The 23,306-nt window shown below is 44.4% G+C and overlaps 2 protein-coding genes across 2 annotated transcripts in view; both read right to left on the bottom strand.

Annotated features, from left to right (window-relative positions):
• Window positions 1–1,967: 1,967 nt before the first annotated feature.
• Window positions 1,968–16,525, bottom strand: LOC140491563 (multidrug and toxin extrusion protein 1-like). The gene is made up of 5 exons (XM_072589950.1): window positions 16,455–16,525; window positions 12,871–13,003; window positions 10,571–10,665; window positions 9,804–9,885; window positions 1,968–2,930 (listed from the first exon to the last, which is right to left on the bottom strand). The coding sequence occupies exons 2-5, from the start codon at window positions 12,896–12,898 to the stop codon at window positions 2,869–2,871; spliced, it is 267 nt and encodes an 88-aa protein (XP_072446051.1). The 5' UTR covers window positions 12,899–13,003; window positions 16,455–16,525; the 3' UTR covers window positions 1,968–2,868.
• The window catches only part of LOC140491564 (multidrug and toxin extrusion protein 1-like), a 36,729-nt gene continuing 29,945 nt past the window's right edge, over window positions 16,523–23,306 (bottom strand). The window contains exon 12 of the mRNA XM_072589951.1: window positions 16,523–16,707. Coding sequence (XP_072446052.1) covers window positions 16,562–16,707 — 146 coding nt within the window. The 3' untranslated portion in view covers window positions 16,523–16,561. The remainder of the gene's footprint in view (window positions 16,708–23,306) is intronic.

The following is a 23,306-nucleotide window of genomic DNA, read 5'->3' as shown; positions in this document are numbered from 1 at the left end:
CAAAATCATGAAGGGTATAGACAGGGTGGATGGAGACAAGCTTTTTCCCAGGGTGAAGGATTCAAGAACCAGAGGTCATGCTTTCAAGGTGAGAGGTGGAAAGTTTAAGGGGATACACGCGGCAAGTACTTCACACAGAGGGTGGTGGGCGTCTGGAACGCGTTGCCAGCAGAGGTGGTAGAGGCAGGTACGGTAGATTCATTTAAGATGCGTCTAGACAGATGCATGAGGAGGTGGGGGGTCAGAGGGATACAGATGCTTAGGAATTGACCAACAGTAGAGAGTACATTTGGATCGGCTCAGGCTTGGAGGGCCGAAGGGCCTGTTCCTGGGCTGTAAATTTTCTTTGTTCTTTGTATGGAAATGTTATGGAGGCAGGTTCAACTGAGGAATTCAAGAGGCACTGAATGATTGTTTGGATAAAAATAACACATAAGGGAATGAGGAAAGAAAGACAGGAGAATGACACAAGGTTATGATGGTAGTCATGATTTAGAGGTGCCGGTGTTGGACTGGGGTGGCCAATGTTAAAAATCACACAACACCAGGTTGTAGTCCAACAGGTTTATTTGGAAGCACTCGCTTTCGGAGCGCTGCTCCTTCATCAGGTGGTTGTTGAGTCATGATGGCAAGGTAATGATGCTCATTTAATTTATAATAGAGAAATTGGGCAGAATTATTTGTATGTCGAACTGCCAAAAATAATTTTTTATCTGTTCACTCAAATGAAGTCCTGAGCTTTAGTCATTTCTCTGATGTTGGCAGCTGTAAGGGCTGTGGGCTGGTTCACCATCTTCACCCCAGGTTACAAAAACAAATACTGGATTTATAGGTTTGAACTTTGATGAAGAGAGGGTTGCTTTTCATCTTGCACTCATCAGGACACATAGAAGAATGCCTCATTCCAAACAATCCCAACAATTTATAGAAAAGGACCAACTGATTCAAAAGTTGACTTTGGTTGGTTGAAGCATTGCTATTCAGAAAACAATAGGAAACTAAAGGGTCCCCAAGACGCTGTGCAATTCAAAAAAGCTGCGAGGTGCAAAGATGTTTTCCTCAAGAGAGTGGGAGAAATATGAAATGAGCTGCCTAAAAGAGTGATGGAGGCAGATACTCTCACAACATTTAAGTAGCATCTGGATAAGCATTTGAATATCAGGGCATACTAAGCTCAGGACTAAGTGCAGGTAAATGCAATGTAGTTTAGTTTTTGCTGGTGACATAGATGTGATGGGCCAAAGGGCCTGTTTCTATGCTATATTATTCTATGTTTATGTTTGCAGATAGTGTATCCATGTGTGTAGTGGTACATCACTAGATTTAATTTAGTAATCAACTTTCACTAAATCTGTCAATAACCAATTGCCTTGACTTCCAGTTTAGTCTACAGAGAAACCTCAATTATCTGAAGGACATGGGCGGGGAGTATTTCATTCAGTTTATCGAATGCTGGATAATCAAGTGTCTGATAACATAGATAGGCAAACATTGGGACCTTGTGATCTTGTCCAGATAATTGAATGCCAGATAAACAAGGTTCCTCTGTATATTGTTAATTGTTCTCCCTCGTCAGATACCAACTTGCTTTTCTTCAAATCTGTCATTCTTGAACCCCCACCCACCCCCCTGCCCCAAACAATAATCAGTAAACTCTGCTTCCTTGTAAGATAGCCTCTGTGATTTCCCTCTGAACCTTGAATATGTGGTCACCTCCAAATTTGGTGCCAATATTGCCAAGAAGGATTCATTTGTACCCCTCTAGTCAGGTTTCTGATAGGCAAAGTACTGAAACAGCCCTTAGCAGAGACACAAGTAATGTCCTAGATTATTATGATAGAAGGAAATAGTAGCTCCTCATCTTTCATTAAACAATTTTGGTTAGACAATTCTCTTCACTGTTACCTCCTGGATGGAACTGTTCTCAACTCATTCCATTCCAAAGTTAAAAATCACACAACACCAGGTTATAGTCCAACAGGTTTAATTGGAAGCACACTAGCTTTCGGAGCAACGCTCCTTCATCAGGTGATAGAGGAGGGCTAAAATTTATAATGTGATGTAACTGAAACTATACATTGAAAAATTGATTAAGCTTTTCATCTGTTAAGAATATCATGATAGCTTCACTTCTTGCATTTGTAAATCACAAAACCTTTTTTTTAAAAGTTACATTCTCAGGTTAGCTGTTAACAATGGTGATAGCTAGACAATATGTTGAAGGTGTTAGCCCCCTGTGTTCTCTGTCTATGCCATGATGTTTAGATTGTTATCTCACTTTTTAGACTAGAATCAGAGTTTTACATGAATTCATGCAGTTTTTGAGCAAAGTACGATGTAACTCTGCAAGTACCAATTCACCCCACAAAATATATGTGTGCATGTGGGTCTTTGTCTGTGTGTGTGTGTGTCTGTCTGTCTGTCTGTCTGTCTGGGGTGGGGGTTGTGAGTATGAGAAAGTGTATGTGTGTGTGTGTAGTGAGTCTTAAGTCTGTGAGGGGGTGCATGCGGGAGTGTGGGAGTGTGTGTGTCTGTAAGGGTGTGCGCGGGTGTCTGTGTTGCTGTCTGTGTGTGTGTCCGTGTATATGTGTGTATAGGACTGCCTGTGTGTGTGAGTCTGTGTGTGTGTGTGTGTGTGTGTGTGTATAGTGCAATGGTGATCACCTGTAGTGTGACATGAACCCAAGGTCCTGGTTGAGGCCCTCCCTATGGGTACCGAACTTAGCTATCAGCCTCTGCTCGGCCACTTTCCTCTGCTGCCTGTCCCGAGGTCCACCTTGGAGAATGGTCACCCGAAGGTCCGAGGCTGAATGTCCTGGACCACTGAAGTGTTCCCCAACTGTCTGTTGATTGTTGTGCGGTGCCCATTCATCCGTTGTTGTAGCCTTTGCTCGGTTTCCCCAATGTACCATGCCTCCGGGCATCCTTGCCTGCAACGTATAAGATAGACAACGTTGGCTGAGTCACACGAGTACCTGCCATGTACAAGGTGGGAGGTGTTCCCACGCATAATAGTGGTATCTATGTCCACACTCTGACACGTCTTGCAGCATCTACTGTGACAGGGTTGTATGGCGTTGTCCTGAGAGCCAGGCAGCTTGCTACGAACAACGATCTGTTTGAGGTTTGGCGGTTGTTTAAAGGCAAGTAATGGAGGTGTGGGGAAGATCTTGGCGAGGTGCTCATCCTCATTGATAATGTGTTGCAGGTCACGAAGAACATGGCGTAATTTTTCAGCTCCTTGGAAATACTGAACAACGAAGGGTACCCTGTCAGTTGCAGCACGTGTCTGTCTCCTGAGGAGGTCATTACGGTTCCTTGCTGTGGCACGTTGGAACTGGCAGTCAATGAGTTGAGCATCGTACCCCGTTCTTGTGAGGGCATCCTTGAGTACTTCCAGCTGTCCGTCATGTTCCTCCTCCTCTGAGCAGATCCGGTGTATGCGTAGGGCTTGTCCATAGGGAATGGCTGTTTTAATATGTTTTGGGTGGAAGCTGGAGAAGTGTAGCATTGTGAGGTTGTCTGTGGGTTTGCGGTAGAGTGTGGTGCTGAGGTGTCCATCCTTGATGGAGACGCATGTGTCCAAGAATGAGACAGACAGTCAAGAGTAGTCCATGGTGAGTTTGATGGTGGGATGAAACTTGTTGATGTCACTGTGTAGTTTTATCAGTGACTCCTCGCCATGGGTCCAGAGGAAGAAAATGTCGTCAAAGTATCTGGTGTACAGTGTTGGTTGGAGATCCTGCATAGAGAAGAAGTCTTGTTTGAACCTGTGCATAAAAATGTTGGCATATCAGGGTGCAAATTTGGTCCCCATGGGTGTTCCGTGTGCCAGAATGAAGAACTGGTTGTCAAAGGTGAAGACGTTGTGATCAAGGATAAAGTGGATGAGTTGTAGGATGGTGTTTGGAGATTGGCAGATTCACACTTTTTAGATTAGAATCAACCTAAACATCATGGCATAGACAGAGAACACAGGGGGCCAACACCTTCAACATATTCGAGGACAAAGTGAGGACTGTAGGTGCTGGAGATCAGAGCTAAAAATGTGTTGCTGGAAAAGCGCAGCAGGTCAGACAGCATCCAAGGAGCAGGAGAATCGACATTTTGGACATGAGCCCTTCTTCAGGAATGGGGAAAGTGTGTCCAGCAGGCTAAGATAAAAGGTAGGGAGGAGGGACTTCGGGGAGGGGCGTTGGAAATGCGATAGGTGGAAGGAGGTTAAGGTGAGGGTGATAGGCTGGACTGGGGGTGGGGGTGGGGGTGGGGGCGGGGGCGGAGAGGTCAGGAAGAAGATTGCAGGTTAGGAAGGTGGTGCTGAGTTCGAGGGTTGGAACTGAGACAAGGTGGGGGGAGGGGAAATGAGGAAACTGGAGAAATCTGAGTTCATCCCTTGTGGTTGGAGGGTTCCTAGGCGGAAGATGAGGCGCTCTTCCTCCAACTATCGTGTTGTATGGTCTGGCGATGGAGGAGTCCAAGGACCTACATGTTCTTGGTGGAGTGGGAGGGGGAGTTGAAGTGTTGAGCCACGGGGTGGTTGGGTTGGTTGGTGCGGGTTCCCAGAGGTGTTCTCTGAAATGCCTACTTGCGGAACGTTTCCATTCCAGACTGCATTCCAGCTACATCCTTCAGGATACAGTTGGTTTAATCAATGGCAGTACCAATAACTCTTGGCATTGAAACCTTCCACAAAATCATACAGAATCTCTACACTGTGGAAACAGGCCCTTTGGCCCAACAAGTCCAGACTGACCCTCCGAATAGTAACCCACCCAGACCCATTCCCCTAACTAATGCACCTAACCTACACATCCCTGGACACTATGGGCAATCTAGCATGGCCAATCCACCTGACTGCACATCTTTGGACTGTGGAGGAAACCAGAGCACCCGGAGGAAACCCACACAGACATGGGGAGAATGTGTAAACTCCACACGGGCAATCACCCGAGGTGGGAATCGAAGCTGGGTCCCTGACCCTGTGAGGCAGCAGTGAGACCACACTTTGTGGTCAATGGGAATCATGGGGTATTTCCTTGATTAGACTTCACCAGAAGTTTGGACATATCATGGGGTTAGAGATATTGCTAAATACTCCCAGGGACAGCACACCCACGGATCATATCCTCGCCTCTGTAGGATCTCTCCTCTGGTGGAACAAAACATTTCCAATGAGAGTGATCAATAAGTCAGGGATATTAACTCATTAGTATGAATAAATCAGGCTGCTTCTATCCAGCCCAATTGAACATTAAACATTACAGTGCAATGTTGGTCTTTGATCTTGCACCGACCTGTGGAACCAATGTGAAGCCCATCTATCCTACACTTTTCCATTTTCATCCGGACGTTTATCCAGTTACCACTTAAATGCTCTCAAAATTGACGAGTCTACTACTTTGCAGGCAGTGTGTCCCATGCCCCTACTATTCTCTGAGTAAAGAAACTACCACTGACTTCTGTCCTATATCTATCACCCCTCAGTTTAAAGCAGTGTCCTCTTGTGTTAGCCATCACTATCCAAGGTAAAAAGGCTCTCACTGTTCACCCTATTGAACCCTCTGAGTAACTCATATGTCTCAAATAAGTCACCTCTAAACCTTCTCTATAGTGAAAACAGCCTCAAGTCATAGAGTCGTAGAGATGTAGAGCACAAAAACAGACTCTTCGGTCCAACCCGTCCATGCCGACCAGGTAACCCAACCCAATCTAGTCCCACCTGCCAGCACCCGGCCCATATCCCTCCAAACCCTTCCTATTCAGATACCCATCCAAATGCCTCTTAAATGTTGCAATTGTACCAGCCTCCACCACATCCTCTGGTAGCTCATTCCACACACGCACCACCCGTTGCATGAAAAAGTTGCCCCTTAGGTCCCTTTTATATCTTTTCCCTCTCACCCTAAACCTACACCCTCTAGTTCTGGACTCCCCCACCCCAGGGAAAAGACTTTGTCTATTTACTCTATCCATTACCTCTCATGATTTTGTAAACCTCTCTAAGGTCACCCCTCAGCCTCTGACGCTCCAGGGAAAACAGCCCCAGCCTGTTCAGCCTCTCCCTGTAGCTCAAATCCTCCAACCCTGGCAACATCCTTGTAAATCTTTTCTGAACCCTTTCAAGTTTCACAACATCTTTCCAATAGGAAGGAAACCAGAATTGCATGCAATATTCCAACAGTGGCCTAACCAATGTCCTGTACAGCTGCAAAATGGCCTCCCATCTCCTGTACTCAATACTCTGACCAATAAAGGAAAGCATACCAAACACCGCCTTCACTATCCTATCTACCTGCGACTTCATTTTCAAGAAGCTATGAACCTGCACTCCAAGGTCTCTTTGTTCAGCAACACTCCCTAGGACCTTACCATTAAGGATATAAGTCCTACTAAGACTTGCTTTCCCAAAATGCATCACCTAGCATTTCTGGAGATACAAATTGGAAATGATCTTCTCCAACCCTATAGCTTTACAATATCCAATGGAGAAAACCACTGACTGGGAAAAAATTGTAAATCAATTCAAACTGCTCAGTATTAATCCATTTTCTTTATTGTATGTCCAATTAATTATAGTCATATCATTATGCTATTAAGATAGTATTTATTATTATTTTCTGGATGAGTGAATTTTCTCGTTGGTGGCAGGTACAATTTATCTGAACTCTGGCTTTCATTGACCTTTGGTCACACCCTCACTATTCCTACTGCAGTGCTCTGTCTCTCCATGGTTCCCTGGGCTCTATGAGCCCTTTGAGAAAGTGAAGTGTATGACCAGTCCAATGGCCAGGATCAGGGGTCCTGAGAGGAAGGCTAGCCCATGGCGAATGATCAGTTGTTTTGTCGACAAGATTTCTCCGACTGTGGCAACTCCAGTTTCCAAAAATAAGGATTCATCCGTCACCCGGTCCTTGTCCACATTTGGTTCCAGTTGTGAAACGTTGGACATCAGAGCCACTGTGTTGTTTGCTGTGTCCTCCCCAGTGAAGGAAACTCACAGTGAGACATTGTAAGCACACAATGGCACCTGTTTGGTTCATTTTCTGAGGAGCACCCCATTGATCTTCTGTTGCTAATGCCACGTGATCTACATAAAAGAACCATCCTGCCAAAAGCATAGGGACTCACCTTAACGCCCAACCTTCTAGTTTTTGACTCCTTCAACAAAGAGTCCACCTTCTCACTGCCTAGAGAGACAGACGGCTCTACAGCCCTTCTGAGATAGTCAAAGGGACCGGCCCAACCCAGTAGATTAACCAAAATACACAAAGACACAACCTTCCTCTGGATTTCTACCGGCTGTTCATAATTCATCTTCAATTTTTGCCTCAAGAAGGATGTTAACTGAGGACTATCATCACAAAACCATGCAGCCACACGGTCAGCACACAGAGCAAGGTCTACCCAATGTTCAGAGACCACGTCGCTGGTGGATTATTGACACCTGAACAGAATTTTCTGCTTTTTTGTCTCATTTGCCCTCAGGGATTGAGCAATCTGGCAAATTAGTCATTACTGCTTGCCCTGAGAAAGTGGTGGTGGGCTTTCTCCTTGGTCAATTCTAACCAATACTCAATTCTGTGAGACAGCAGCAAAGCAGAAATAGCCTCTCACCTCACTTATATGTCACAGTTGCCAGTTTTCTACAGATTATACAATGTTCACTCCCTTTTGTGGATTGATTCTTATGCTCAAAAGATGAATAAATTATATCTCAAACTATTAGAGGATTAACCAAAGTGTCTGAGTTGGGAAGAAGAGGATAAAGAACTAGTTAAGAATTAGCTGAAGGACCTGAACTTAAGGGAATTTCTATTTGCCAGGATTTGGTGTTGGAGAGACTGTTAGGTCTGAAGGTTGATAAGTCTCCGGGACCTGATGGCCTGCATCCCAGGGTACTGAAGGAGGTGGCTCGGGAAATCGTGGATGCGCTGGTGATTATTTTCCAGAGTTCAATAGAATCGGGGTTGGTTCCTGAGGATTGGAGGGCGGCTAATGTTGTGCCACTTTTTAAGAAGGGTGGGCGGGAGAAAGCAGGAAATTATAGACCAGTTAGTCTGACCTCAGTGGTGGGAAAGATGCTGGAGTCTATTATAAAGGATGAAATTACGGCACATCTGGATAATAGTAACAGGATAGGACAGAGTCAGCATGGATTTATGAAGGGGAAATCATGCTTGACTAATCTTCTTGAATTTTTTGAGGATGTAACTCGGAAGATGGACGAGGGAGATCCAGTGGATGTAGTGTACCTGGACTTTCAGAAAGCTTTTGATAAAGTCCCACACAAGAGGTTAGTGAGTAAAATTAGGGCGCACGGGATTGGGGGCAAAGTACTAGATTGGATAGAGAATTGGTTGGCTAATAGGAAACAAAGGGTAGTGATTAACGGCTCCATTTCGAAATGGCAGGCAGTGACCAGTGGGGTACCGCAGGGATCCGTGCTGGGACCGCAGCTTTTTACAATATATGTAAATGATATAGAAGATGGTATCAGCAATAACATTAGCAAATTTGCTGATGACACAAAGCTAGGTGGTAGGGTGAAATGTGATGAGGATGTTAGGGGATTACAGGGTGACCTGGACAAGTTAGGTGAGTGGGCAGATGCATGGCAGATGCAGTTTAATGTGGATAAATGTCTGGTTATCCACTTTGGTGGCAAGAACAGGAAGGCAGATTACTACCTCAATGGTATCAAATTAGGTAAAGGGGCTGTTCAGAGAGATCTGGGTGTTCTTGTACACCAGTCAATGAAGGCAAGCATGCAGGTACAGCAGGTCGTGAAGAAGGCTAATAGCATGCTGGCCTTCGTAACAAGAGGGATTGAGTATAGAAGCAAAGAGGTGCTTCTGCAGCTGTACAGGGCCCTGGTGAGACCACACCTGGAGTACTGTGTACAGTTCTGGTCTCCAAATTTGAGGAAAGACATTCTGGCTATTGAGGGAGTGCAGCGTAGGTTCACGAGGTCAATTCCTGGAATGGCAGGATTGCCTTACACGGAAAGACTGAAGCGACTGGGCTTGTATACCCTTGAGTTTAGAAGACTGAGAGGGGATCTGATTGAAACGTATAGGCTTATGAAAGGATTGGACACTCTGGCAGGAGGGAACATATTTCCGTTGATGGGGGAGTGCCGAACCAGAGGACACAACTTAAAAATACGGGGTAGACCATTTAGGACAGAGATGAGGAGAAACTACTTCACACAGAGAGTGGTGGCTGTGTGGAATGCTCTGCCCCAGAGGGCAGTGGAGGCCCAGTCTCTGGATTCTTTTAAGAAAGAATTGGATAGAGCTCTTAAAGATAGTGGAGTCAAGGGGTATGGAGATAAGGCTGGAACAGGATACTAATTAGGAATGATCAGCCATGATCATATTGAATGGCGGTGCAGGCTCGAAGGGCAGAATGGCCTACTCCTGCATCTATTGTCTATTGTCTATTGTCTATTGACTTCACCCAATGAAGGAGTGGCGCTCTGAAACCTGATGATTTCAAATAAACCTGTTGGACGATAACCTGGTGTCATGTGACTTTTGACTTTGTCCACTCCAGTCCAATACTGGCACCTCCACGTGATCTCCTTGTAAATCACAGATCATTTAGATAAAGTTTTCACTATCTTCAGTGATCTCCAATATGGATTGAACTTTCAGTTTGGCAGTGAATCAGGACTTCATGATAGTAAATATTTTACTCCATTAAGGTTGATAGGTGCGCTAATTACTAACTTTGATGACTTGAATGAAAAGTATCCAAGAATCTTCTCAATCAACTTTTACGAAGCATCATTCCTTTCTTACCGGCTGAGAGATCCTTGGTTTGACCACCAGAGATGCTGTTTGGGGTACCCAGTCCTCCCATCATCCCTGCATTAACCTGGGCCTTTGAACGAAACACAAAATTGTCATAGACAGTGAAGGATGGATGCATCAGAGAGAATTCCTCCTTTATCAAAACACTCTTCAATCTGTATGATTTACAAGCAGCTTTAAACATGACATTCCTGCCAGTTATTAGAATTCCATGTCGTATTAATTGTATATTTAGTCCTCTCGAGAGATCTTTGAGCCTTGCTTCATGAGCTACCCATTGCAGTGATCTATTATGCAAAGCTCCAAGCAGATTGGAGGGAATTCTTTATTTTAGCAGAAAGTGATGATTCATAGCAGTTTGAAGCTCGGTATAATTCATCATTCAATTTAGCAACAGGAGTCTCTTGTCCCACCTGTTCAAGATATCTTCAAAAGCAAGTTGTAAAGTTGAACAAGACAACTAAATCTTGGTCTGACCTCAGTTGAAATTACAAAAGCTCTGTAAGGGGTACATTTGCCGACTTCATCACCTGAGGAGATGGCACAGTGTTTTGCGAGTTCCTGGGCATTGCATAGGGCACTGACATCTCTATGACTCTATATGGTTTATTGCATGACAGCAAAAGGGTACAAGTTGAACATTGTTCTGATCATTCTGCCAAATGGGCTCATAGACTGAGGAAACAAGGGGCGGTGGGAGAAATTAAAATTCTACCAAAGAAAATGGCGCAATGACCTGTACTCCCTACTCTTACCTGATTGGCAGTTTTCTTCCAGTTGATCCAGCAAATCACCGTCAGAAAAATAATGGATTGTACAGACGCACAGAGCAATATTCCACACCAGAGACCTGCAAAATAACAGTGGTGCAGTCAGTACGGAGAGAATGCTGCTGAGATTTCCTTTCAATTCTACTCTTTTAATAAACCCTTCCGCCTGTATCAGATGCTGGTGTCAGCCTGTGTGACATTATATTGCTCCCATTTGGCGTCAGCACCGCTCAATGCGGGACGTGAGGAATTCAGCCAGAGATCTCACTCCTCACGAATATCTAACAGCTCTGTGATGGAAATGTACATGTGTGCAGTTTGGGCAAGCTGTGACACTCACCTCCTGTCAATATTCCAGTGTCTACAGTTTCAGGTGAACAATGGCCATGGGATCAAGGTGTTGCTCTGAAAGGGTCAATGCTGAAGATTATATTTAAATTCTACCCAAACTAATAATATCAAAGACTTGGGTGTGGAAAGGCAGAATATCTCAAGATTCTGAGGGGATTTGACCTGTTACCATATGTTTCCCGATAGTTTTAGTAATAATATTGAACTTACTAATGCAACTTGTACTCAGTTGCTACCATGCAATAAACCATATAGTCATAGAGTGGATGTAGGTTTGCTCGCTGAGCTGGAAGGTTGATTTCTAGACTGGGTAACATCTTCAGTGGGCCTCAGGTGAAGCACTGCTGAAAATTCCTGCTTTCCATTTATATTTTTGTGTCTCTGGGTTGGTGATGTCATTTCCTGTGGTGATGTTATTTCCTGTGGTGAAGTCATTTCCTGTTCCTTTTCTCAGGGGATAGTAGATGGGGTCTAACTTGATGTGTTTGTTGATAGAGTTCTGGATTCTCTGACTCTTAAGCGCTTCCTAAAAATGCATATCCCAATCACATGCTGTTGTTCGTTGGTATTGCATGTGAATTTGACACAAAGTACCATGTATATTGGGACAGAGCGATTGGAATTGGCCTCAAGCATACACATACTAAAATGGGATATAATTGAGGCCCTCCACAGTCCTGAAGATCTGTACTCACCATCCCCAACTCAGTTACAGAATTTTCTGACTTATAGAGCTGTACAGCATGGAAACAAATCCTTCGGTCCAATCGTCCATGCTGACCAGATATCCAAAATTAATCTAGTCCCATTTGCCAGCATTTGGCCCATATCCCTCTAAACCCTTCCTATTCATATACCCATCTAGATGCCTTTTAAATGTTGCAATTGTACCAGCCTCCACCACTTCCTTTGGCAACTTATTCCATGCACATGCCACCCTCTGCATGAAAAATATTGTCCCTTAGGTTCCTTTCAAAACCTTCCCCTCTCACCCTAACCTCATGCCCTCAAGTTCTGGACTCCCCAACCCCAGGGAAAGTCTTAGTCTATTCACCCTATCCATATCCGTTATGACTTTGTAAACCTCTATAAGGTCACCCCTCAGCCTATGACGCTCCAGGGAAAACAGCCCCAGCCTGTTCAGCCTCTCCCTATAGCTCAAATCCTCCAAACCTGGCAACATCCTTGCAAATCTTTTCTGAACCCTTTCAAGTTTAATAACAGGAAGAGCAAGAAGAGCAGAATTTCACACAGTATTCCATAAGTTGCCTAACCAACATTCTGGTCAGCCAAAACATGACCTCCTAACTCCTGCACTTCAATGCACTGAACAAAAAAGGGAAGCATACCAAACACCTTCTTCACTATCCTATCTTTCTGCAGCTCCACTTTCAAGGAACTATGAACCTGCACTCCAAAGTCTCTTTGTTCAGCAACACTTCCCAAGACCTTATCACTAAGTGTATAAATCCTGCCCCGAATTGCTTTTCCAAAATGCAGCACCTCGCAATGATCTAAATTAAACTCCATCTGCCACTCCTCAGCCCATTGGCCCATCTAATCAAGACCTCGTTGTACTTTGAGGTAATCTTCTTTGCTGTCCACGACACCTCCAACTTTGGCATCATCTGTAAATTTACTAATCCTACCTCCTATGTTCATATTGTTTTAGTACAGCTATAAAACTGGCTTTAACTGATAATTTGCAACCACTAGGATGATAACCCAAAGTCAGTCATTCCAGCCAATCATTAATAAAGTGCTGAAGGCAATCCAAAACTTATGTGTGTCGCATTTACTTGTGCTCCATGGCAAAGGTAGAACTTCCCTTCACAGGTACTCTCCAGTATTGACCTTGTGATAGAACAGCGTTCCCCATGCCTTATCAGAGTGGGACAGAGAACAACAAAGGAGAAAATGAATGAAATTCATACCAAATACACCAAGTTTTCCAGCAAACATCAAAGAGATTCCAATGGGAAACCCAATTAGGTAGTAGCCAACCAGGTTACCGATAGCTCCTAGTTTTTGTTTTCCAGCTCCTCTTAACACTCCACCACATACACCCTGCAAAATAGACACACAGAACATAATCACAGTGGTTATACCACACTTGGCTTCTACAGATGGGAAACAAATCCTAGAAAACTGCCATTTCTCAAATAGTTCACAATTAATGGAGGACATTTTGGAAATGGTCATCAATGTCATTTAGGGAACAGGTCGCGCGATGAAGCAGCTTTCTTGCAGAGTTGGTGTAAAGTTACCAAATGGTAATGAACTAATGATATCAAGCCATGTCTGCAGTTCAAATGTCAGCCCCATGATCTAATTGGTTAGCAGAGTAGTTCTGAAGGGGCTGAATGGTCTCCTCCTGCTCCTATGATCCAAACCGATGTGGCTGTTGACTCTCTGGCTGCAGACTCCATTAGAATGTGATAAGATGGTGGCACCTTCTCCCCATGAGAGCCGTGTTTCTCTGTTGCAGGCTGCACGGTTCACTCTGTTCTCAACATCTTTAATAAAACTTCAGCTTAAAGAAATTAATTACTATTGAAGTCACAGGGATCCCAAAACAGAAACATATAACTCATTCAGAGACACCATGGAAATGTAGGAAACAGGAATAGCAGTAGGCCATTCAGCCCCTCGAGCCCGCTCTGCCATTCAATACAATGATGGCTAATCCTCTAATTGCAGTACCTGCTTCCACTTTCTCTTCATTATCTTTGATTTCTGTAGCCCTTCGAACTATGTTCATCTCCTTCGCGAGAATGTTTTGGCCCCAACCACTTTCTGTGGCAGAGAATTCCGCAGGCTCCCCACTCTCTGAGTGAAGACATTTTTCCTCATCTCAGCCCTAAACAACTTACCTGTATTTTCCAAGTGTGACAGACATTGGGAATGAATTTCCTCAGATGTCTCTCGCACTCGAGGTTCAATGGATATGTCTGTTTTCAACGATGAGTGGAGAATTCCAGTTTACCACCTTTGGAAGTTGCTCACTAAATATAAAGGGAAGGTCACCATTGTCCTGCCCTCTCATCAGAGAGAGATGGCTGGTGGTGGTTTAACCTGAGGGTCACCGTGCCTCAGGTGAGGGGAGAGGTTGAGAAGATGGAACCTTCCTGGTAACCTCAGCAGTTGAGGGAATTGAACCTGCACTGTTGGCATCACGCTGCATCATAAAGGAAGCAACAATGGGTCCATCGGAAAATGTTGAGAGACATGCAAACCAGCCATCCAGCCAACTGAGCTAACTGACTCCTGTCCCCCACTGTCATCAATGATACCCATCTTTCCAATTGCTGCCATACCTCTTAGTGATAAGAAGTGACTGAGCACAGCAAAGACTGAAGGGGGCTCTGATTTTGCTGAAGATATTGACAGCAAAATGAACCATTCCTCAACCCAACAGTTTCAGTACAGCAATGAAACTGGTTTCTGTACAATAGTTAGGGATCTTAGTTATTTTGGATAATTCGAAAACTGGACAAATAAAACCCGAATGGTTTCCTCACAATCATTAAGAGTGTTGAGTTCAATACAGAAATTATTGTAACTTTTTCATGTCGTATGTAATTTACTTAACATTTGTAGCATCAGGACAAGCCATTTGACCCATACCATTGTTAATGCTCGACATAGCCTGCTCCCACTCTCCTTCCTACCTACCCTCACATTCATCTTTCTCTCTCTCTCGATGTGTTTATCTAGAATCATTGAATTCCCACAGTGTGGAAAAATGATGTTCAGCCCATCAAGCATCTGAAGAGCATCCCACCCAAATCCAGCCCCTTCCCTATCCCTGTAACCCTGCATCTGCTATAGCCAATCCATCTAACCTGTACATCTTTGGGCTGTTAGAGCAAACTGGAGCAAACAGAGTTAATGTTTTGAATCCAATGACCCATCTTCAGGACTGCTTTTGTAAATAACAGTCTATCTCCTTGTTGAATACATGGATTGAACCTAGCTCTACATCGCCCCCAGGGCAGTGCATTCTGTAACCTGGTTGCTTATTGTATAAGAAAGCTTTTGCCCTACATCTCTCTTGACAAAATATCTATACAACTCACTTCAGGTCCATCTGCAGTGCAGCGTTTCACATGATCTATAAGACCATAAGAGAAAGGAACAGAGTAGGCTATTCAGCCCCTCAAGCCTGCTCTGCTATCCAATAGGATCACGGATGATCTGACACTCCAGATATGCATGTTCTTGCCCTTTCCCATAAACCTTGATTCCCTGACTGATCGAGAATCTGTCTCAGCTTTAAATAAACACAAAACATATCTTCGGTGTTCCTACTTGGATTGATCAGTGACTATCATAGATTTATTACCGAGGCTTCCAGTCTCACCCGCAAGTGGGAATATTTTCTAACCCACCAGATCCTTTCATAATCTTAAAGCCCTCTATCGATCACTGCATTGCCTCCCCACCTCTAACTGTTTTGGAATTTCTGGTTCCAGATCAGAGAGTTCAGCGTGAATTGAATGGCTTTCATTTTTAGAAAGGGATATTATTCTAAAATATCCCCTTTTTTTAAGGAATTTTAGGATGAGCTGAAGTAGAGTGGAAGCAAGAAGGCTAGCACAGAACAGTTGGGCTGAATGGCTGTAAAACCCCTTGGAAAATGCAACTGCATGTGAACAAAAGTGGGAAATGGAATGTGAGAGTAGGATTTTTAAAAATTTTTATCACAGGACGTAGCTCTTGCAGCCGAACCAGTGTTTATTGCCAATGTCTAATGACCTTGGAGAAGGCGGTGGTGAGCTGTCTTCTTGAACTGCTGCAGTTCTCTGGGTGTAGGGTCACTCATCGTGTCATAAGGGAAGGCACTTCCAGGATCTTCACCCAGCGATAGTAAAGGAATGGTGATGTATTGCCAAGTGAGTGACTTGGAAGGGAACTTGCAGATGGTGGTGTTCCCATGTATCCACTGCCCTTGACCTTCCAGATGGAAGTGATCGTGGGGTTGGAAGGAATTGTCAAAGAACCATGGTCAGTTGCTGTGGTGCCTTTTGCAGGCAGTACACATTGCTGCTCCTGTGGTTTGGTTCCTGATGGAGTGAATGGTGAAGGTGGTGGATGGGTCTTCAATCAGGCAGGCTGCTTTGACCGAGATGGTATTGAGCTTTGGATGTTATTTGAGCTGCACTCATCCAGGCAAGTGGGGAGTACACCATTACAGTGCTGGCTTGGGCCTTATAGTTGGTGGACAAGCTGTGAGGTGTCAGCAGCTGAATTACTTGTTACACAATCTCCAGCTTCCATCCTGCTCTTGCAGTCACAGTGTTTATATCATCAGTCCAGTTCACCTTTTGTTCAATGGTGTCTCCGAAAGAAGTTAGAAGTGGGATACTCAGTGACAATAATGTTATCTGACAGCTTTATGTTGGATGAGACACTTGATTTGAAAGGAGAGAATAAATCTAAAGTAAACGAGTGAACATTTAAAAGCAGAAATAATCACATAACCCTGCACTGATATCACAGATACCAAAATACTCACCGCTGTGGCATCAAAGATATGAAAAGCAGAACATAATGGAACTACTTCAATAACCAAATGGAGAATTTCTCTGCAAAATGAAAGAGGGACATGAGAGAGGTTTCACATCATTCGGAATCCATTTTGTAAATGGGTTTTATGAAGTTTACATGCTTGTCGAACTTATATTTTACTGGCCTGTCACTGGTGAAGATATAACCCACCACGTTCCTTATTGCTCCAATTATCACAGCATTTATTAAGGAGATGCAACCTGCAGAAGCAAATTTAAAATGTGAAGAATTCCCATCAAATAATCTCATCAAAGTTTCTGACAACCTTTTGAAGGAAGTTGCCATTCATTGTTACTGTGTTTGGTGCTCTTTTCAAATCCATTCCCATCATCGCCCCCTGGTGAACAGGCTGTCAATTCCCTGCCTGAATATGATCTGATGGACTCAACCACACTTCACACCATTCCCTCCAGGAACCTTCCTCCTGGTTAAGCCCAGGCAGTGAATATCACCTCACTGAGTAGGTGGAGAAGGTATTAAAGCACTTAACAACAAAGTCATTATGAAGTGTTGTCATCGATGGAATGTAATGGCAGCAAATGTCAGCACAGTAAGCTCCCATAAATGCAATACAACCATGACCAGCTATCTGTATTAATGAGGCTGATTGACAGATTAATACTGGCCAGCTCACTGTGACAATGTCCCTGCTTGTCTTCAATATAATGCTGTGGGTATCTTTTACATCAAGCAGGTGGGGTAACTGATTTAACGTCCCATCTGAAAGCCCGCACTTTTGACCGTGTGGCACACAGTCACTTGAGTGCCCAACTGGGATTACTTGTGCTCAAATCTTGGAGTGAAGCTTCAACCAAGAACCTTTGGAAGCAGAGGCAAGAGTATTACTAATTCAAACCTACAGTGCAGAGAGAGGTCCACTCGGTCCATTGAGTCTGCACTGACTCTCTGGAGAGTGTTCCACGCAGATCCCCACCCTATCCTAGATACCCTCAAGACCTCACTGGGTGAAGTGCAGCATTCCCACCGACACCTGGGAACCACTGGCCTGAGGCTGTCCAAAGTGGAGTAGGAGTATCTGGCAAAGTGTCAATCACCTTGAGACTTGCTGTTAGGAAAGAGTGGAAGCTGGCAGGGGGGGAAATCAGTGTGAGGAGCATACTGCCACACCAACGCCCCACCAACCCCTTCCCATGACCACCACCTACCCCAAGTGTAACAGAGCCTGTGGGAGCCCCATTGGTCTGTCCAGCTGCCTACAGTCTCCCCCGAGAGTGGGAGAGAGTCATCCGTGTCTGTGAGAGACTGCCGATGAAGGAATGATTTCCCATGCCTAGACTACTAGCCTACACCTCTCTGGAAACTATGGGGCAATTTACCAAGGCCGATCCACCTGACTTGTATCATCACTGGAATGACCTCAGCTACAGCCCGATGTGAACAAAACGTTACAAAATAAGAACAGCAGAATGTGGAAACAACTCCGGAGTGTGAAATGGAGCCAATGTTTCGGGGTCATTGACCTACGGTCAGGTCTGATGACAATTAAAGGTGGAAAGATTTGAAAAGCTGTGGAACAAGATGGGGGGGTGAGGTGAGTGGAGTGGATGCAACGCACAAGAAGGCCTGTGATATCATGCAAGACCAGGAGAGATCCAATTATGTCATCGAGTCATAGAGATGTACAGCACAGAAACAGACCCTTCGGTCCAACCCGTCCATGCCGACCAGATATCCCAACCCAATCTAGTCCCACCTGCCAGCACCCAGCCCATATCCCTCCAAACCCTTCCTATTCATATACCCATCCAAATGCCTCTTAAATGTTGCAATTGTACCAGCCTCCACAACTTCCTCTGGCAGCTCATTCCATACACGTACCATCCTCTGTGTGAAAACGTTGCCCCTTAGGTCTCTTTTATATCTTTCCCTCTCATCCTAAACCTATGCTCTCTAGTTCTGGACCCAGGGAAAAGACTTTGTCTATTTATCCTATCCATGCCCCTCATAATTTTGTAAATCTCGATAAGGTCACCCCTCAGCCTCTGACGCTCCAGGGAAAACAGCCCCAGCCTGTTCAGCCACTCCCTGTAGTTCAAATCCTCCAACCCTGGCAACATCCTTGTAAATCTTTTCTGAACCCTTTCAAGTTTCACAACATCTTTCCGATAGGAAGGAGATCAGAATTGCATGCGATATTCCAACAGTGTCCATGGGGCAAGGGAAACGAATAGGTGATATCAGAACAAGTAATGACAGAAAAGGTTACTCTTGACAAGCTATGAAAGAGTCAACTGACAGCACGGAGAAAATGGAAGCAGTGATTATGATCTAAGTTGCTGAACACGATGGTTAGGGATTGGATGGCTGTGGAGTGCCAAGATGAATGCTGAGGTGCTATTTCTCAAACTTAAGACCATAAGACCATAAGACATAGGAGTGAAAGTAAGGTCATTCGGCCCATTGAGTCCACTCCGCCATTCAATCATGGCTTATGGGCATTTCAATTCCACTTAACCGCATTCTTCCCGTAGCCCTTAATTCCTTGTGACATCAAGAATTTATCAATCTTTGCCTTGAAGACATTTAGCGCCCGGCCTCCACTGCACTCTGCGGCAATGAATTCCACAGGCCCACCATTCTCTGGCTGAAGAAATGTCTCCGCATTTCTGTTCTGAATTTACCGCCTCTAATTCTAAGGCTGTGCCCACGGGTCCTAGTCTCCTCACCTAACGGAAACAATTTCTTAGCATCCACCCTTTCCAAGCCATGTATTATCTTGTAAGTTTCTATTAGATCTCCCCTTAATCTTCTAAACTCCAATGAATACAATCCCAGGATCCTCAGCCGTTCCTCGTATGTTAGACCTACCATTCCAGGGATCATCCATGTGAATCTCCTCTGGACACGCTCCAGTGCCAGTATGTCCTTCCTGAGGTGTGGGGACCAAAACTGGACACAGTACTCCAAATGGGGCCTAACCAGAGCTTTATAAAGTCTCAATAGCACAACAGTGCTTTTATATTCCAACCCTCTTGAGATAAATGACAACATTGCATTCGCTTTCTTAATCACGGACTCAACCTGCATGTTTACCTTTAGAGAATCCTCGACTAGCACTCCCAGATCCCTTTGTACTTTGCCTTTATGAATTTTCTCACCATTTTGAAAGTAGTCCATGCTTGTATTCATTTTTCCAAAGTGCAAGACCTTGCATTTGCTCACATTGAATTCCATCAGCCATTTCCTGGACCACTCTGCCAAACTGTCTAGATCCTCTGCAGCCTCCCCACTTCCTCAGTACTACCTGCCTGTCCACCTAACTTTGTATCATCGGCAAACTTTGCTAGAATGCCCCCAGTCCCTTCATCCAGATCATTAATATATAACGTGAACAGGTGCGGCCCCAACACTGAACCCTGCGGGACACTGCTCGTCACCGGCTGCCATTCCGAAAAACAACCTTTTATCCCAACTCTCTGCCTTCTGTCAGACAGCCAATCCTCAATCCATCCCAGTAGCTCACCTCGAACACCATGGGCCCTCACCTTGTTCAGCAGCCTCCCGTTTGGCACCTTATCAAAGTCCTTTTAGAAGTCTAGATAGACCACATCCACTGGGTTTCCCTGGTCTAACCTACTTGCCACCTCTTCAAAGAATTCCAACAGGTTTGTCAGGCACGACTTCCCCTTACTAAATCCATGTTGACTTGTTCTAATCCGACCTGCTCTTCCAAGAATTTAGAAACCTCATCCTTAATGATGGATCCTACAATTTTATCAACAACCGAGGTTAGGCCAATTGGCCTATAATTTCCATGTTTTGTTTTTATCCTTTCTTGAACAAGGGGGTTACAACAGCGATCTTCCAATCATCCAGGACTTTCCCTGACTCCAGTGACTTTTGAAAGATCTCAACCAACGCCTCCGCTATTTCCTCAGCCACCTCCCTCAGAACTCTAGGATGTAGCCCATCGGGGCCAGGAGATTTATCAATTTTAAGACTTTTTAGCTTTTCTAGCACTTTCTCTTTTGTAATGGCAACCATACTCAACTCAGCCCCCTGTTGTTGGGTTATTTAATTGTTGGGATATTACTCATGTCTTCCACTGTGAAAACTGACGCAAAGTACTTAAGTTCTCCTGCTATTTCCTTATCTCCCATCACTAGCCTTCCAGCATCAGATTGAAGTGGCCCAATGTCTACTTTTGCCTGTCATTTGTTTCTTAAGTATTGAAAGAAACCTTTACTATCATTTCTAATATTACTGGCTAGCCTACCTTCATATTTGATCCTCTCCTTCCTTATTTCTCTCTTTGTTATCCTCTGTTTGTTTTTGTAGCCTTCCCAATCTTCTGATTTCCCAGTGCTCTTGGCTACTTTATAGGATCTCTTTTTTTTAAATACATTTCCTGACTTCCTTTGTCAGCCATGGCTGTCTAATCCCTCCCTGGATAATCTTTCTTTTCTTGGGGATGAAACTCTGTACAGTGTCCTCAATTATACCCACAAACTCCTGACACTTTTGCTCTACTGTCTTCCCCGCTAGGGTCTGCTTCCAGTCTATTTTCGTCAGTTCCTCTCTCATGCCCTCATAATTACCTTTATTTAACTGTAATACCATTACATCCGATTTTGCCTTCCCTCTTTGAAACTGCAGACTGAACTCTACCATATTATGATCGCTGCTTCTTAAGTGTTCCCTTACTCTAAGATTTTTTTATAAAGTCTGGTTCATTACATAGCACTAGGTACAGAATAGCCTGCTCCCTTGTGGGCTCCATGACAAGCTGTTCCAAAAAACTTCCTAAAGCTGTCAAACTTTATAAAGGGATTGGGACAGAAGTTCCGAACATAATGTGCTGATCAGAGAACAATGAACACTGACAATTAAGGCATGGTGAGGCAGGATTTGCATCGCCTCCTCAGATTAACAGGAAATTGCTGCAAAAAGAAGGAATGGTTCAGCTTCCATTCCTGCCTGCTCTGAATCAGCTAATCCCAGCTGGGGTGTGGGGTATGGTGTGTGATTCAAAATGGGGTTGACAATTATAACAAAAACAGAAATTGTTGGAAAAGCTCAGCAGGTCTGGTAGCATCTGCAGAGAAAAATCAGAGTTAACATTTCTGAGGAAGGGTCACTTGACTCAAAACGTTAACTCTGATTTCTCTGCGCAAATGCTGCCCGACCTGCTGAGCTTTTCCAGCAATCTCTGGTTTTGTTTCTGATTTCCAGCATCTGCAGTTCTTGCGCTTTTTATAAAATTATAACATTGGTCTCAGCACCCTTAGGTGAGGGAGGGAAAACCCTCCAGAGTTTCACCTCCTGATCCTTACACAGTGATTGTAATCCAGACATCCTTATTTGCCTCACCGACAGCCTTCCCTCTAACCAAACGGGAACTCTTTGCTGATTATTTTTACAGTTTGCAGTTCCATTGCTATGTCCTCCAATAACAAAGCAGAGTAACGAGGATCTTGCTAATTTCTAGTCTTGAGATGGTAAATAACATGATATTTGCACCATCTCTGTGCCATCTGTGCCTGCTTGATCCACAAATATCCACTCCCTCCACCATCGGCACTCAGTAGCAGCAGTGTGTACTATCTACAAGATGCACCGCAGAAATTCACCAAAGATCCTTAGACAGCACCTTTCAAACCCACGACCACTTCCTTCTAGAAGGACAAGGGCAGCAGATACATGGGAACACCACTCCCCGCAATTTCCCCTCCAAGCCACTCACTACCCTAACTTGGAAATATACCAATGTTTCTTCATAGTTGTTGGGTCAAAATCCTGGAATTCCCTTCCTCCCGGCACCAAGTGGACTACAGCAAGTGGACTGCAGCAATTCAAGAAGACAGCTCACCACCATCTTCTCAAGGGCAAATACAGATGGGCTATCAACGCCCACCAGCCTACAACACCCATGTCCCACAAATGAATTAAAAAGATTAATCACTATCTCAAAGAGAGCATTTAACCATTGAGTTCAAATAGTCCAACCATTCCTGGGGAATCACAGTTGCCTGAAAACATAACTATGGCACCCCCTTGGCTCCAAGAACAGAGCAGAGAATGGGCAGACTGATCACCCAGAGCTTCTCTATTATCTAATATCTCAAATCAAGAATGTCATAGACGTTCACAGACTGTCAGCTTTACCTGCTTCCACCGAGAGAGACTGGGGGACAAAGTTGAAAATGGCCATCCATCTCCTACACCATCTTACCTTGAACATCAATCATCACGCCATCATGGTCATAGAGTCATAGAGATGTACAGCACGGAAACAGACCCTTCGGTCCAACTTGTCCATGCCCAATCTAGTCCCACCTGCCAGCACTTGGCCCATATCCCTCCAAACCCTTCCTATTCATATACCCATCCAGATGCCTTTTAAATATTGCAATTGTACCAGCCTCCACCACTTCCTCTGGCAGCTCATTCCATACATGTGTCACCCTCTGCGTGAAAAAGTTGCCCCTTAGGTCCCTTTTATATCTTTCCCCTCTCACCCTAAACCTATGCCCTCTAGTTCTGGACTCCCCAACACCAGGGAAAAGACTTCATCTATTTATCCTATCCATGCCCCTCATAATTTTATAAACCTCTATAAGGTCACCCCTCAGCCTTTGACATTCCAGGGAAAACAGACCTAGCCTATTCAGCCTCTCCCTATAGCTCAAATTCTCCAACTCTGGCAACATCTTTGTAAATCTTTTCTGAACCCTTTCAAGTTTCACAACATCTTTCCGATATAGGAAGGAGACCAGAATTGCACGCAATATTCTGACAATGGCCTAACCAATGTCCTGTACAGCTGCAACATGACCTC

This window comes from Chiloscyllium punctatum, chromosome 19 (genome assembly GCF_047496795.1).
Source record: "Chiloscyllium punctatum isolate Juve2018m chromosome 19, sChiPun1.3, whole genome shotgun sequence".
Taxonomy (NCBI): Eukaryota; Metazoa; Chordata; class Chondrichthyes; order Orectolobiformes; family Hemiscylliidae; genus Chiloscyllium; species Chiloscyllium punctatum.
Note: the sequence above shows the minus strand (reverse complement) of the source record. Positions and strands in the feature narration are given on the sequence as shown.

What these genes read in the sequence shown, in the direction of transcription:
- LOC140491563 (XM_072589950.1), bottom strand. Translation starts at nt 12,898, where the DNA reads ATGTTTGCTGGAAAACTTGGTGTATTTG. An exon ending in TGGAAAACTTGGTGTATTTG is followed by an intron (nt 10,666 to 12,870) that starts GTATGAATTTCA and finishes GTTATTTTGCAG; the next exon opens with GTCTCTGGTGTGGAATATTG. An exon ending in GGAAGAAAACTGCCAATCAG is followed by an intron (nt 9,886 to 10,570) that starts GTAAGAGTAGGG and finishes TTTCGTTCAAAG; the next exon opens with GCCCAGGTTAATGCAGGGAT.